Source organism: Amphichorda felina (genome assembly GCF_050947745.1).
Source record: "Amphichorda felina strain 45539 chromosome Unknown scaffold_1, whole genome shotgun sequence".
NCBI lineage: Eukaryota > Fungi > Ascomycota > Sordariomycetes > Hypocreales > Bionectriaceae > Amphichorda > Amphichorda felina.
Genome location: NW_028145049.1, coordinates 3,401,293 through 3,415,724, shown reverse-complemented (window position 1 = coordinate 3,415,724; position 14,432 = coordinate 3,401,293). Strand labels below are relative to the sequence as shown.

Below are 14,432 nucleotides of genomic sequence, written 5' to 3'. Positions count from 1 at the left end.
GCAATGCATTTCTCGTTGCTATATGTCGTTACTTGATCTATTTTCGGACCCGTATCCACCCTATAGCTCATCCTTTGGCCTTTCCTCCTCTGCTGTCTCTCCCCCTGACCGGCCATTCCCCTCAGGGCCAGCTTCAACAGCATCATCAATAATCTCCCCAACCTTGTCCACCATGGAGTCTAAATCACCTTCATCAGACGGCCTCGGGTCTTGTTGTCCGACCTTGGCCGTGGGAAGATCTTCCTTCGGCAAGCCTTCCACAGGCACCTTGCCATCCGACCCCAAAGTCCCGTCCACCCTCCCCGACTCTCCCGCCTGGCCCCTCCCCTGCAGCGCCGCATCCCCAACCCTCGACCCAACCCCAAACAGGATCCTCAGTGGCAGCCAGACCAGCCACCACATGGGCCCGTACAGCAGCCGGCGGAACACGAGCCAACCCCCGACCACCATGAGCATGTACAGCGACGTGGTCAGGTACCACGTGTCGCTCTTCTGCGACCGCAGCAGCGTGCCCAGCAGGTCGCGCGACTTGGTCAGCATCGTCTCCAGCGATCCGTACGACTCGCCCAGCTGCGCGAACGCCGCCGTCGACTCCCGCATCGTCTGGTTGGCGTACTCGCTGCGCTCCAGCTCCGCCTGCAGCGACGTGTGCATCTGCCGCAGCGAGTCCGTCACCCGGCTGCTCGCCCCGACCGCCTGGCGGTCCTTCTCCGACAGGCTGCTGCTCGTCTGGTTGTTATTGTTGTTCTGATGCTGCGGCCGGTGGCGCTGGAGGAGCTGCGCCGGGGGTGGTAGTGCCGATGACGCCGACTCGGGGCCGGTCTTGTCGCTGCCTGCGAGGGACGGGGACGCGGGGAGGGAGTAGGACTGTATCATGAGGTGGCGTTCTAGGCGCTGGGCCTGGGCCAGGCTCTTCTTGGCTGCTAGTCGTGCGTTTCTGAAATTTCTCCGGCATCTGGAGGTTTGGGTGGTTAACAAGCAATCGCTTAAAGGACACAAACCGGACCCTCGCAGCTCCTTACCGGCTCAACTCTTCGCCCTGCCTCTCCACTCCCTCCCTCAGCCTGGACTTGTCGGGATGCCGTAGGTATTCGATCTCCTCCTGGAGCAGCTCCTTCTCGTCGTCTCCATCCCGCAGGAGATTCCCAATCTCGGCGCTGAGCTCGCCGCTGACGCTGCCCTCCTCACTAGTGTCGAGGGGTACCGACCCAGGCTGGAACTCGAGGTGGGCTAGTCGGTCGATGAGCTCCTTGAGCTGTGACGTAGTCTCCTGCAAAGCGGAAAGCCGCTCTTGCAGGCCTTCAAACGACATTTTGGCGGACAAGAAAAATTGTCACAAAATTAAATAGAACGCCGGTGGTGCTGTCGGAGTTGGGTTCTGAGACGGGACGATAGCAGGTGGCGTAAAGCTGTCATGAAGTCGACGCCAAGAATCCGTTCCCCAGTCCGGGGTTATGCACATATCGAGGCCTTTGAATCCCACCCCCAGCAAACGAACCCAGCACCAAATACTCCAACGTCCACCGGGTCGAGAGGTCGAGAGACAGAGAACGCGCGACATCCCTCCCCTCGCCAACGACGACCCAATTGACCCGCGCACGCTGCGCTTCGTCCCCTCCTCCGCGCCGCCAAGATGATCACCAAGTTCATGAGTGAGGTCACGGCCAAGTTCAACCCCTTCTCGGCCTGCGCCAAGCCTGCGCGCCTCTTCCTCACCCAGCTTCCCCCCAACGCCCGGTCGACCGGCATGAAGATCACCTCGGCCCTGATGCCCCGAACCGCTAAAGAGCCGAGCTCCGTTTATATCAAGTTCAGTACGTCACGAGGAGGTTTCCCTCACGACGGTCTGCGGAACTGCTACTAACAGAATCTTCAAAGAGGATGGCAAGGAGATGAACTTTCAGTGCGACAAGATTACCATCACGGGTCTCGTGAGCGAATGCGACCGGCACTCGAGAGCTCTGCAGAAGAAGGCAGACCTGGAGGATTAAACTCCAATGGGGTTATCAAATGCATATACGGCGTTCATGAGGGGCAAAATAATCATCGGTACGACCGAGGAACGATACGACACACAAGTGTACAATATGTACGATATAGAAGCAGGAGGGGACTTTTTATGTATATTTGTGCCGGGATGCCTATTTAGGATCCATTATCACATTCTACACACTCCGATCTTGCGCTCCAAAATTTTGATATGCCTAATGATGCGCTTAAGCGGAGGCGCCGCTGATGAAGAACCACTTGTCGATGGAGCTGTCAATCTTGGCGGGGGGAAGGTCCTGGTTAGGAGGAAGCTGAGGCAGCTGGGTAGGGCTGACACGAGCAGGAGACTCGCTGGCCGTGGTGTTGACGCTGGTAAAGGTTAGTACAGAGGGACTTGGGTTATAGGTGTTGATATGGACTCACAGGGCAATGTCACCGGGGGCAGTCTTGCCGGTGATCAGTCGCTCCCAGGCCTCGGCGCACTCGCGGACAACGTCCATGGCGTAGCTAGCCGTGATGTTAGTGAACAGAACTCGGCGTTGACGCTAGGGCATGCTCACTCCTTGTTCTTGCACTCGCCAGTGAAGGCGAACTGGTTCTCGGGCTTGCCATCGGGGATCTTGTAGATGCGGAACCACTCGTTGGTGGCACGGAGGAGGCCAGGCAGGTGGCGCTCGACATCCTCAACGTCATTGAGCTTGGAAGCTAGGGGGTCGGTAACGTCAATGACAATAACCTTCCAGTCAGTCTCCTCCTCGTCAAGGAGGGCCATGACGCCGAGAACCTTGACCTGCTTGACCTGGCCGGTGTAGCCAACGAGCTCACCAATCTCGCAGACATCGAGAGGGTCGTTGTCACCCTTGGCCTTGGTCTCAGGGTGGACGGTGTTGGGGTCCTCCCAGGTCTGGGGGAAGCAACCGTAGTTCCAAAGGTAGCCCTTGTGAGGGAAGCAGTTGCGGACGAAGCGGAGCTTGCCCTTCTTGACGTCCTGCTTGATGGGGTTCAGGAGCTCCTCCTTGGAGATCTGTTCGTGGCAGTGTTTAGCTGAGCTGATCTATCTTAGGTGGGGTCGTCCAATCCCGCTCCGATAACAGTATTGAGGAGGGGAAATCTTGACAGGGCACAGGGGGGGGGAAGCGGTCACATCGAGGGCGGGAACATACCTCGAGCTTGGCGTTGCTCCAGCGAGGGATCTCAACAACCATGTTCAGAATGGTCTGCTCCGGGTTGGCATAGAGGGGGATATCGTGGAAGGGGGAGACGGGGACACCATTGCGCTCGGTGTAGACGCGGTGCTCCAGGGTGTTGGCAGGGCCGACCTTGCGGACGGTGTACTCGGAGGAGGCCATTGTGGCGGATGATGGGTTGGAGCACGAAGGCTGGTTATGGAGGGCGGAACTTGACAGATGGCGAGCGATCTGTGCAGTTCTTTGAGAGGGAATTTTGGAGGTGGAGGAGGAGGAAATAATGGTGGAGGAGCGGGTTGGTTGCGGCAGCGAAGAAGAAGCCGCAGAAACAGATGGAGGGGGCGGGGTCTTTGTGGAAGAGCTTGCGTGACGCAGTGTGGCAGGCGCAACAGGGCCAGGGCGGGTGCCACCGACAGTTGGGGCAGTAGAGGTGGTAGATGCCATGGCCGCAACGGGTCTCGGTCTGCTGGGGCTGATGGTGAGTGTGTAGGCGCCGGTGCAGGCGCCGGAGTTGGAATCCACCGCACCGGCAGCGCAACTGGAGGAAGCAGATCGACTTGAGACACCCCCGATTGCCGCGAGGGTGATGGTGTGATTGGCCCGGGAGCGTGCAGACGAGGGCAGACAGCGTGGCCACCACTTGACTGCCGTCGCGGTTCGTCGAAGGAACATGGGAAATCCGTCTCCGCACAGGGGCAAAGGGAAGGGAAGCAAAGGGCCAGAGGCCGGGCAGACGGGGCGGATCGACTAATAACAATGCAGTAGGTAGTGCACACGGCGATGAGCCTCACGAGCTTGGCCTGCAGGGACGCTATTATCCCGAGGTTAACAATCGGTCGTTTGCTTGAGATCTCCTTGACGCAGCGGCGGCTGGAGGGAAAAAAATGGAGGTCGACCCAGGGCACCCGTCAGCGTTGCCGAATGGCTCCAGCTCCCTGCATTGCGCTCCAGTGTTGTCGTGTGCCGTGGTTGGCCCCTGAAAGCAGCCACGCGGTGGTACAGTTAGTTCCCACCATGGAACCAATCTGGATCCAAGTTGCTTCCGAACAAACACTAATCAGAATTCAACGACTTTGATGAACGAAGTTCTCTCTACCAATGGATATGTACATGCCCTCCTGGTGCCATTGGTATGGGCTCCTTTTCCCGAGCTTCAATGCTGTGCACGGGAGAGCCGTGTTTCCTACACCGAGATCATAAATTTCACGCGTTTTTGGACTACGTTAGGTCATAACTGACCGATACTCGCGGAATCTGAGGAATATCAATACCACAATCACCAGACCAATAAACCCTTGGGATCGATCATGTTTCATTTTCCCAACGTGCTGACCGACCAATAGGGGGCCAAACAAGCAATCAAAATGATACCTAAAGCTCGGGATACATCATGCGTACGAAGTAGGTGCCCCGAAACCGCAGCTGTTATACCTACAGAGACGCCTGAATTCCCACCTTACACACCAAGACCCAAGCCCAGACCCAGACCCAAACAAAACAAGTCAGAAAACGATAGAACAAACCCACTCGGTGGTGGTTTTACCCGGTAACGTCGCCCGCTTTGGTATCTTCGGTCGACAGGGCACCAGCGACCTCAGGCTGGCCAGACGCACCCTCACCTTCCGTAGGCTCTTCCTTGACCACCTCCGTCAACGTCGTCACCTCCACGAGAGGCTCGGTGGTTGCCCGCCAGTCGCGCAGATCTTCCGCGGCGTCGTTGAGGATCTGACGTGCCTGGGCACCCTGGTCGTACACGGCCCTCGTGTCGCCCGGGACGACGGGGGAGTCGTCTAGCAGGTTAAGCAGACGGCGACCGTGCTTAGCGAGGATGATCTGCTTCTCGGCCCGCTCAATGGTGGCTAGGAACTCGATGTCGTAGGCCTCCTTGAGCTTCTGGCGGGTCTGGAGCAGGACAGTCAGTTGGGATCACTCTTACTGGTGTCGTCAATACGCCACAGCATCCGGTTCGCACTTACGACATTGGTCAACTGCGCTTCGGCCACCAGGTTCTCCGCCTCGGCACGGATGAGCTCCTGCTCCAGCACGACCAGCCTGGCACTCTGCGGCTCCTTCACCTTAAGCTTCTGGATCTCGTCGGTAATCTTGGCCTTGGAGTCGCGGCTGGGCTGGACGCTCTTCTCCGTGTTACGGATGGCCTTGAGGATGGCGCGCGAGTCGTCGAGCGTGTGAGCATACGAGTCCTCCTGCTCGCCCAACTCCCCGAGGATGACGCCCACCTTGTCCGAGAGGTCGCTGATGGCGTCGTCGCCCGTCTGCTCGCCCCACTCGGAGAGCTGTGTGGCGATGGACACGCGCTCGCGGCCGGCCGTCTCGTGCGCCGAGATGAGGTTATTCTCCGACTTGATGAGCTTAAAGAGCCTTCGGGACAGCTCCGGCTGCGTTGTACCGCGGAGCGAGCTGAAGGACAGGCCTGGCCTGCTCGTCGTGGGTGCGGGGCCCCGACCAGCAGTCCTGCCAGAGCGGAATGAGAGGTTGCGACTCCTATTACATGGCCCATCGAGGTTAGTCCTATGGTCAACCTGTGGGAAGCGCCAGTAGGCGGACGTTGCCTGCGAAGAAGTGGACGACTCGCGGAAGATCCGGCCCATCTTGAACGGGAAAGCGTAGCTCTCCTGCGACTGGGCCACGGGTATGTGGCGGATCGTGGAACCTCGGCCAGGTCAACTTACATGATAACACGGGATGCTCAGGGCGTATGTGAAGTCTTGTGGCGATTGAATGTTGACACTTGCCTGATTGTCAGCGAGCGTTCATGGCGAAGGAAAAGAGCTGGCAGCTCCTTCCTCATACCTGCTACGTAGAGAGACGAGCTTTCCTGGTGCTGTGAATGAGGCTGCCACTTCCACACGAAGGTGTTACAGTAGGTCCGGTAGGGGATGCTTCTTTATTGAGAACACCAAGGCAAGTAGGACATTCTGTTTGTCCCACACATCAATTACGTGCCATCCGTGCATGCCGGTCTCACTAGTAGACGCTTGCACCAGTGGTGCTGCAGAAGCTTCGTAGCCTGGTAGCTGGGAGTGCAGGGAGCACGGGATGGACTTGGTGAAGCGACGCTTCCGGAATGGACGGTGAATGCGCCATGATGTCACCTCAAGGTGGGCAGAGGCCCCCCGCCAAGTTGTGTCCCGCCAGGAAACTGCCACTGAGAAGCTGACGACTGCCTCAGAGGCGGACGGACAGATATGCCATGCAAATATACCTCGTGCCATGGAATGCATGGTACGTCAAGAGAGAATTGCGCGTACTCATTATTATAACGTTGCATCTAACGCTGTATCCGTCCATCATGAATTCGTCTCATCGTTGTGGTTGTCAACGCCCCGCGCTGTCTTTTCCCAGTCCACCAATGCAGGTGATGATGGTACAAAGTTGATGCTGCAATGCATGCCCGTATTACCCCAAGATCCGTATCTAGTAGACCCTGCGGTTGTTGGAGCTGGCCCGCGGACTGTGGCTTGGGGACTGCCTCGTCACGCTCGAGTAGCTCGCCCGCGGCGAGTGGTGGTGATGGTGGTGATGATGATGGCCATGGCCACTGCGGTGGTGGTGGACCCGTCGCGGCGGTATCTCCTCGGTGTGGTAGTAATAGTCTGTGCGAGGGCGCGGTTCGACGCGGAAACACATGTCTCGAAATCGGTGGGTAGCTTGAGGTTGATGGCGTGGTATGTCGGGAATCGTTGATCGTGGATGGCTAGTGGAATGACGGACAATTGGGACGGACGTAAATGAACCAAAGTTTAAGAACTGGATCTGCAAACTTCTGGAGCTCTGGTGCATCCGGTAAGCCTTATATGCATTCCGTGCGCACTTTCAGACAAGGGCCCTGCCAACTTCCACGAGCAAGGATCGGGTATTAGTTGCGTGTTGGTAAAATAAGGTTACGAAGGACGACGCATACATCATCGGCTGGTTGTGGCTTGTGGGCCCCCGCCGAGCTCGCTATACGAGTTTGTGTGTTTCATCGCTACCCTGGGAAACTGATAAGAGCAGCTTCAAGGCTTCGGAAGGTCTTTTGGCATTTGCTGTCACTTTTGTTCTTGTGCGCAAGAGGTGGGCTCTGCTCGCACAGCCGCCCTCCGTGGGCCACGTCGTGATCAACTGCGCCTCTCTAGACAATGATGTGATGTGATCATGGGAGAATGCGCATCGGCAACGGCGCCCTCCTGGGAGGGCTCCTTGCTGCCCCCAGTAACTTGGGACAAGTAATTCAACCTGCGCACCAGTCGCTCGCTTCTATCATTTTCCATTGCCGTACTAACTTAGGTATAGTAAAAGACGCCCTATGATGCCATATTCATACAGCCTGCTGCGCAAAGGCTAAGATCGATCGCTCAAATCCATCCTTTCAAGAGATTTGCTGCCTCTTTCATTTCTTGGAAAAACCAACCTCCACCTTGCCCAAGACCCACGCAACAACAAACACAGTCATCATGCTGGCAAACACAATAAGCGGCTTCCGCAGCGTGACTGTGGGTGAGACGTCGTAGGAGATAATCAGGTCCCTGTCGCGGAACTCGTCCACCAGGTTCCGAGCCTTGATGTGAACTGCAGTGCGCCCAATCGTATCGAGGTAGGTTTGGTGGAGGCCTACCGAGTAATCGACGATGGAGGATTCGGGAATATCAGCGAGCAGCTTGACGTTCCTGTGGCAATGTCAGACTGTCAGGACTCTACATCATTGCAGGCCAGGCTACTTACTCTGCACCCTCGGGGAGGAGGACCCGAATGTCGACCTCCTCGTATTCGACGCCCTCGGCCTGCTTAGGGCCTTCTATGAATGGGACTTTGAATACGTAGCCTCCCGTGGCAGTCTTGCGCAAAAAGTTGGCGGCATTCGAGTTCCACCCAATGGTAAAAGGGTACTTCCACCCTCCGAAGATGGGGTACCGGGGCTTCAGCTCGAGCAAGGCCTCACGCTTGTTGCTCCTGAAGTTCGAAGTCGACACATTACCGATGGTGTCGGTAAAGTAGGCATCGGCGCTGCCGACCTGGAGAGGGAATCGCAGGTCCTTCAGGGCATAGGTGTTCGGGTTTACGAATTGGGTCTGTGCCCACTTGACCCGATTGAATGGGCTTGTGAGGTTGGCGCCCCGGTGGTAAAGGGTATATCGCTCCTCGAAGGCAACGTTGCCCCCCCAATGGCTGACCTCGATATCACGTTCGAGGGTTGAGACGTGCGTGACGGGCTTGGTGAACTCGAAGCGCACCTGAGCGGGGGATACGGCGCCGGCGGGCTTCTCGCCAAATGGACCGTAAGTCAGCTTGGGGCCTTGCTTCTGAGGGAACTCGGGGACATCCCCGCTCCCCGGAACCTTGGTGTAGTCGGGGATCGTGACGGAACCGGCCTTGACCTCAGTCTTTTGCTTCGTGGTTGGGTAGGCAGATGGCGCGTAAATGGAGAAGTCGTAGGTCAGGAATTGGCTGTCATTCTGGTCAATCGACACGGGGAGGGGCGCATATGCCTTGAGGTAATAGAACGAGAAGCCGAGGGTCTGCTGGCCACCAGCCTTGAGGGCAACGGGTAAGCGAATGCGCAAGTACTGAACGCCACTGTTGATGCTAGTCAGTTTGCGCTATCTAGCTGGCGCGCATGAAGAGGAATTTACCTCGACGGGTCGAATTCAACGGCCTCAACGGAGAAAGGCCCTGCGGTCGCGTCTTTCCGATCCTTGACTTCGAAGCCTCCCACGCGGCTGAGCTGGTCTGTGGTGAAGGGGAGGAAGTATTCATCCTGGGGCTCGGGAGAGACGTTCTCAATGAGAATATTAATCTGTTCCTTGACGTAGTTCTTCTCGAGGGAGATGATGTGCACGAGGTTGGCGTTCTTGAAGACCTGCGGCGGCTTGAAGTCGACGGGCAGGACCACCTTGGAGCTGGACGAGGACGTCTCGACAGCAGCGCTGGCCAGAGCGCCCGACACGAGGCCGAGCAGCGCCGTTGCGATTGAAAACGGCTTCATGATGACGAGCGATCGGAAAGGGCACTCATTGACGATGCGCACCCTATGTTGTGCTGTCAAAGTCGAGCTCGATGCTCAACGGGAGTATGAAAGTGTGGCTGCTCTCGTCTTGACATGAGCAGCTCCAAAAGGCATACGTTGGCATTTGGCGTCGCAGCTGTAGGGGACCTGCCAATCATGATGCGAGAATTGGGTTTTGGTTGATCCGCTCCGTTGGAGCTCGCTGGTTGGAGGCGGCGCGCCGTTGGTGGGTTTCATCATTTCATGGGAGCTGCTGCTCCGACTCCCCGAGCTCTGGGCGAGATTCCGCCCAAGTTGGCTCGAACAAGGTCAAAAGTGGAACAATGACGAAGCCTGCCTCATCACAACTTTGAGATGATCCCAACAAGGTGTAATGAAGGTACATTTTCTCGCGACCCGTGCAAAAGGTAGCGGTGTCTCTGGTCGAGGCCAAGGTCCTTGTAGTTTACGAGCAGGTACCTACCTACTAGTACAGAGTAGTACTACTCGTAGTAATAGCAGTCTAGAGCGGGACCAACGAGGCGGTCAAAGAATTCGATAGCTCTGCGACATTTTGCACCTGCCAGGCCGCTGGAACTGACAAAAGACGATTGGGGAAACCATCTGGGAAAGGTCGATGGACGGGAACGCTTCCGGCGGTAGGCGGTGGGCAATTTGGATGGTTGTCATTGGACAGGCACCCAGGCTTTGAAGCTTTGGTGCAGGAGGCACGACGGCTCCTCCCTCCATCTGTCCAACCTCATCACGCACCTCTCTGAGCTGACCTCTCTTTGTGGATCTGCACTTAGTCTCTCGACTCCGGCAAACTCCCGCTTTATCCTCCGCAACTCCCAACATCTATACAGCTGCTTGTCATTGGAACATTTCCACTGACCTCAACCTCACTGTCAACATCTTGAGCTACCCCGCCAAACCCCGCCATCCGCTGTCAACATGGTTGGCCTGGGACCTCGTCCGCCCCCCGCCAGAAAGGGTACGTATGTTCAGGAACATCTCAATATCCCTTTCTCCACCACTACACTCTCAATCTCTGGTGTCGCGGACATCGAACTCCTCTCCAATGAGCCAGCCGTTGTATAGCTGCAGCGTTACAGACACAGCCTAAGCGCCAAGTGGCTCTCCCATGTGACACACAGCTAGCCATCTTTCATCCATGGTACTGTTGGGGCTGTGGGATTATCTTATGGCCTGGATAGATTCCAGTCGGATTCGACTCGCCAGATATCCTGGGACAATGGATGGTAGTTTTACTGGTTACGAGGTGCAAGCCAATTCCCCTGTCCAAGATTCGCTATGCGATTTACTGATAGGGTGCTGTCCGCCGTTTATGGCCGAGTGAGACAATGGGGCTTCAACCTTATGTCGAACCTTTAGTCTTCAACATTGTCTGAATTCGGACTAAGTGGAAAGCTTGTGGGAAGTTCAACGGTTCTCTCTTATGAGCTTATGGTCGCCTCACCAAAAACAACCTACCACATTCCGTTCCCTCATCTCAAGTTTGCAATACCCGAGTTAAATTGTGCTAATGTGGGTAATAATGCCAGGGTCCAAGGCGGATATCCCCAAAGATCTCCTGGAGCAGATTAGATTCCTCGAGGACATTTTCACAGTCGACACTAAGAAGCTCAAACATATCACGAACCACTTCGTGTCAGAGCTCGCCAAAGGTATGTGAAAGCTTAATATGAGGAAGAGATATGATCGCTAAGTTTTGTGTCTAGGTCTCAGCGTCGAGGGGGGGAGTATTGTAGGTCCTTCGGGTGCATTAATTACAGTTGTTTTAAGGCTCACCATGCTTTAGCCTATGAACCCTACGTGGGTTATGTCCTTCCCAGATGGGCATGAGACCGGGACGTTCCTTGCCTTGGATATGGGCGGCACCAACCTCCGTGTCTGCCAGATTACTCTAACGGACCAGAAGTCCGAATTCGACATCATCCAGTCCAAGTACCGCATGCCCGAGGAGCTCAAGACGGGAAAGAGTGATGAGCTTTGGGAGTATATTGCCGACTGTCTCTACCAGTTCGTTGAGACCCACCACGACGACTGCTCCAAGTTTGCCGAGGCCGACCACCTCCCGCTTGGCTTCACCTTTTCTTACCCTGCCACCCAGAACTACATTGATGAGGGTATTCTCCAGCGCTGGACCAAGGGATTCGACATTGATGGAGTCGAGGGCAAGAATGTCGTTCCCATGTTCGAGGCCGCCCTGGCCAAACGGGTACGTCCACTCTCGTAGGAATGACCTGATTCCAAACTGATATCTCTACAGGGAGTCCCCATCAAGCTGGTTGCGCTGATCAATGACACCACCGGTACGATGATCGCGTCTGCCTATACCGACACCAAGATGAAGATTGGATGCATATTTGGTACCGGTTGCAATGCTGCCTACATGGAAGATGTCGGCTCTATCCCCAAGCTCGCTCATATGAACCTCCCTCCCGACACCCAGATGGCCATCAACTGTGAGTGGGGTGCATTTGACAACGAGCATGTCGTTCTTCCCCGGACCGACTACGATGTTGTCATCGACCGCGATTCTCCTCGCCCTGGTCAGCAGGCCTTTGAGAAGATGATTGCCGGTCTCTACCTCGGTGAAATCTTCCGTCTCGTCCTCGTTGATTTGCATGACAACAAGGACGTTCACATCTTTGAGGGGCAGGACATTTCTTTGCTCCGCAAGGCCTACAGCTTGGACTCTTCCTTTTTGTCCGCTATTGAGGAGTGAGTCTTTGTTTTGCGCGGCACATCAAAGGACATGACTGACTAGGAACAGGGATCCCTTCGAGAACCTCCAGGAGACCTTTGACAGCTTCGCCCAGCGGCTCAACATTACCTGCACGCGCCCCGAGCTCGAGCTCATCCGCCGCCTCGCGGAGCTCATTGGCACCCGCGCCGCCCGTCTGTCGGCCTGTGGCGTCGCGGCCATCTGCAAGAAGAAGGACTACAAGTCGTGCCACGTCGGCGCCGACGGCTCCGTCTTCAACAAGTATCCCCACTTCAAGGCCCGAGGCGCGCAGGCTCTCAAGGAGATCCTTGACTGGCCCGAGAAGAGGAATCCCAAGGAGGAGGACCCCATTGAGATCCTGGCTGCTGAGGACGGTAGTGGCGTTGGGGCTGCCCTCATTGCGGCGCTGACTCTGAAGCGCGTCAACGCAGGAAACCTTGCTGGTATCCTGCACCCCGAGAACTTCAAATAGAGTTTGGTGGTTGAGTCCGTAACATATCACGCTTGCGACAGGGGAAAAGAAGGGGGAAAATGATAGGCGTAGGCACAGCTGAGCATTAATTGACTCAACTGAGATTGCGGATGTATCAAAAATGGCATCATCTGTGATCTCTTGCCTTTTAACCCATGAAGGTGCATATAGGCAGCCGGTATTCTGCGCCTTGTTAGCCACGGCTATACGAGAGATGCGCGAAGAAAAAAAAGGAGATCTTACTGTCAAGCGTCCAGTATCTCCTCCGAACTCCCTCCCACTCTCCCTTTCCCTCCTCACTCAGAGCCGACATGTCAACATCAAGTTCCTCCCACTCGACGTCGAGGCCGGCCTCAGCGCCGTGCATCTCAACAACCTTGGTGTACACGTCATAGCATATCCTGCGGTCAGCACCAAGCCCATTGAAGAAGCTGAACCGGCCGTCCTGGTCCAGCAGCCCGGGGATGAGCTCGGTGAAGAACATGCGCAGTTGCGAATAATCCTCGCCAAATGTGTCAAAGTAGATGGCATCGTAGATCTCTCCTTGCTCGAGCAGCTTGGGGACCACATCCTGCCACCGGCCGGCGTGGATCTTGTAGGCGCCCTCCTCGGGGCCGGAGCTCTCCCACGTGGGGCCGAACTTGGAGTCTGGCTTGGATACGTGCTCGAGGACCGAGGGGTGGGCTTCGATGATGTGGTGTCGCGAGGGCTTGTGCTCGGCGAACATGCCGTCGATGATGCCCATACCAAAGCCAATATTGAGGATGCGTTTTCCCGTGGCTCCGTCGGGTAGGAGGGCGGACACAGAGCGTCTCATGATGTCTGTTTCCCAGGCCATCATGACGCCGTTGAGGTCCGCGTCCACCAGCTTCTCGTTGTCGTAGGTGAGATTCGACTTGAGGTAGTCATCGCTCGTGACGGGTTTCTCGTCGATCTCGGGGGGAACAAATTTGGGTTCTGTGGCGCTGCCGTCCTCGGCGTTGGCGTCGGTCATCTCCTCATCCTTGTTCTCCTTGTTCTCCTCCCCTTCGGCCTGCATCTCGGCGTCACCATCCTCCGAGCCGGACGACAGCTCCTCGTAGCCGTCCATCAGCGCAAAGAGCAGCTCAGCGCGGACGCCGGCATCGACAAGCATGCCATATAGGGCCTTGCGGCCCAGCCTCCAGGCCACACAGCCAGGGGTCTCATTGTTGCAGTCGACATCGTTCCATATCGCACCCGAGTAGAAGAGCTCCTGGATTATGGCGCGGGCCTCCTCGACGCAGCCGTCCTCCTCCTGGCCCTGTACCTCTTCCTCGTCGGCGGGGCCACAGGCGCGGATGGCGGCGTGGAGGGGGGTCTCGCCGGACTTGGGGTCCTGGGAGCTGGTGGCGTTTCCCCGGGCGCGGAGGATCTTCTTGAGTCCGGGGAGGTCATGGCCCCAGGCGTGGTAGAGGACATCACGGATCTCGTCTGGGCAGTCGGGGGATATGCGCGCCGGCATGGAGTCGTCGATGGGGATTGCCATGGCGGGGGATGCGTTGGGCTATTAATAGGCAGCAGCACAGTACCCGTTTGTCCGATGGCGCACCTTTGGAGAGGCTGGGCTTGACGGGGCGTTTCTCAAGGTTGGAGCTGCAATAGGTACTCCCTATGCTGGCGGCCTTGGATGGCTTGACAGGGCTTGGGGATTGAAATTCCAGATTCCAGAATCAGGAATTCAAAGAATTGTTCGAAGCCCCGCGCTTGTCTACCTGGGCATGGTTGGAGACGGGCCCCACGCTTGGATCCACTGGAATCTGGATTGGCCAGGGCTCAGTCAGTACCTTAGGTCTGTACTACATAGTAGTATCCGTACTCCGTACACGATGCCGTGTCTCGGGCCCTGATTCGCCAATTGGGTACTCGATCCACTGCAGAGACAGTGGTCTAGTGGCTGCAGCAGACAATCTGCAGTGGTTGGGCGGTGCTTTGTGGGGTCCATCGTCCCGCCCTCAGAGGCTCAGACGTCCGGGCTTCAGGCGAGGCATGGATGCCCCAAAAGCTTCGCTGCGTGCTTTCGTCACCTCA

General features: G+C 56.7%; 7 protein-coding genes across 7 annotated transcripts; 2 read left to right on the top strand and 5 right to left on the bottom strand.

Annotated features, from left to right (window-relative positions):
• Positions 1–60: 60 nt before the first annotated feature.
• On the bottom strand, positions 61–1,312 carry SEC20 (uncharacterized protein; the record flags this gene model as incomplete). The annotated part of the gene is made up of 2 exons (XM_083190586.1): positions 61–955; positions 1,023–1,312. 2 exons carry the CDS (start codon positions 1,310–1,312, stop codon positions 61–63), a joined length of 1,185 nt encoding a protein of 394 aa, XP_083054445.1.
• A 321-nt stretch (positions 1,313–1,633) lies between these two features.
• Positions 1,634–1,991, top strand: MRPL44 (mitochondrial 54S ribosomal protein mL53; the record flags this gene model as incomplete). The annotated part of the gene is made up of 2 exons (XM_083190585.1): positions 1,634–1,814; positions 1,879–1,991. 2 exons carry the CDS (start codon positions 1,634–1,636, stop codon positions 1,989–1,991), a joined length of 294 nt encoding a protein of 97 aa, XP_083054444.1.
• A 225-nt stretch (positions 1,992–2,216) lies between these two features.
• On the bottom strand, positions 2,217–3,338 carry IPP1 (inorganic diphosphatase IPP1; the record flags this gene model as incomplete). The annotated part of the gene is made up of 4 exons (XM_083190584.1): positions 2,217–2,358; positions 2,413–2,496; positions 2,550–3,013; positions 3,153–3,338. 4 exons carry the CDS (start codon positions 3,336–3,338, stop codon positions 2,217–2,219), a joined length of 876 nt encoding a protein of 291 aa, XP_083054443.1.
• Positions 3,339–4,715: 1,377 nt separating this feature from the next.
• Positions 4,716–6,143, bottom strand: ACO1O0_001090 (Eisosome component PIL1-domain-containing protein; the record flags this gene model as incomplete). The annotated part of the gene is made up of 3 exons (XM_083190583.1): positions 4,716–5,078; positions 5,153–5,847; positions 6,137–6,143. The coding sequence occupies 3 exons, from the start codon at positions 6,141–6,143 to the stop codon at positions 4,716–4,718; spliced, it is 1,065 nt and encodes a 354-aa protein (XP_083054442.1).
• Positions 6,144–7,566: 1,423 nt separating this feature from the next.
• Positions 7,567–9,159, bottom strand: OST1 (dolichyl-diphosphooligosaccharide--protein glycotransferase subunit OST1; the record flags this gene model as incomplete). Its single annotated transcript, XM_083190582.1, has 3 exons — positions 7,567–7,843; positions 7,899–8,750; positions 8,807–9,159. 3 exons carry the CDS (start codon positions 9,157–9,159, stop codon positions 7,567–7,569), a joined length of 1,482 nt encoding a protein of 493 aa, XP_083054441.1.
• Positions 9,160–10,705: 1,546 nt separating this feature from the next.
• hxk1 (hexokinase-domain-containing protein) lies at positions 10,706–12,383 on the top strand (the record flags this gene model as incomplete). The annotated part of the gene is made up of 4 exons (XM_083190581.1): positions 10,706–10,847; positions 11,016–11,401; positions 11,453–11,907; positions 11,960–12,383. The coding sequence occupies 4 exons, from the start codon at positions 10,706–10,708 to the stop codon at positions 12,381–12,383; spliced, it is 1,407 nt and encodes a 468-aa protein (XP_083054440.1).
• Positions 12,384–12,531: 148 nt separating this feature from the next.
• RMT2 (protein-arginine N5-methyltransferase) lies at positions 12,532–13,890 on the bottom strand (the record flags this gene model as incomplete). Its single annotated transcript, XM_083190580.1, has 2 exons — positions 12,532–12,566; positions 12,627–13,890. The coding sequence occupies 2 exons, from the start codon at positions 13,888–13,890 to the stop codon at positions 12,532–12,534; spliced, it is 1,299 nt and encodes a 432-aa protein (XP_083054439.1).
• Between the last annotated feature and the right edge of the window lie 542 nt (positions 13,891–14,432).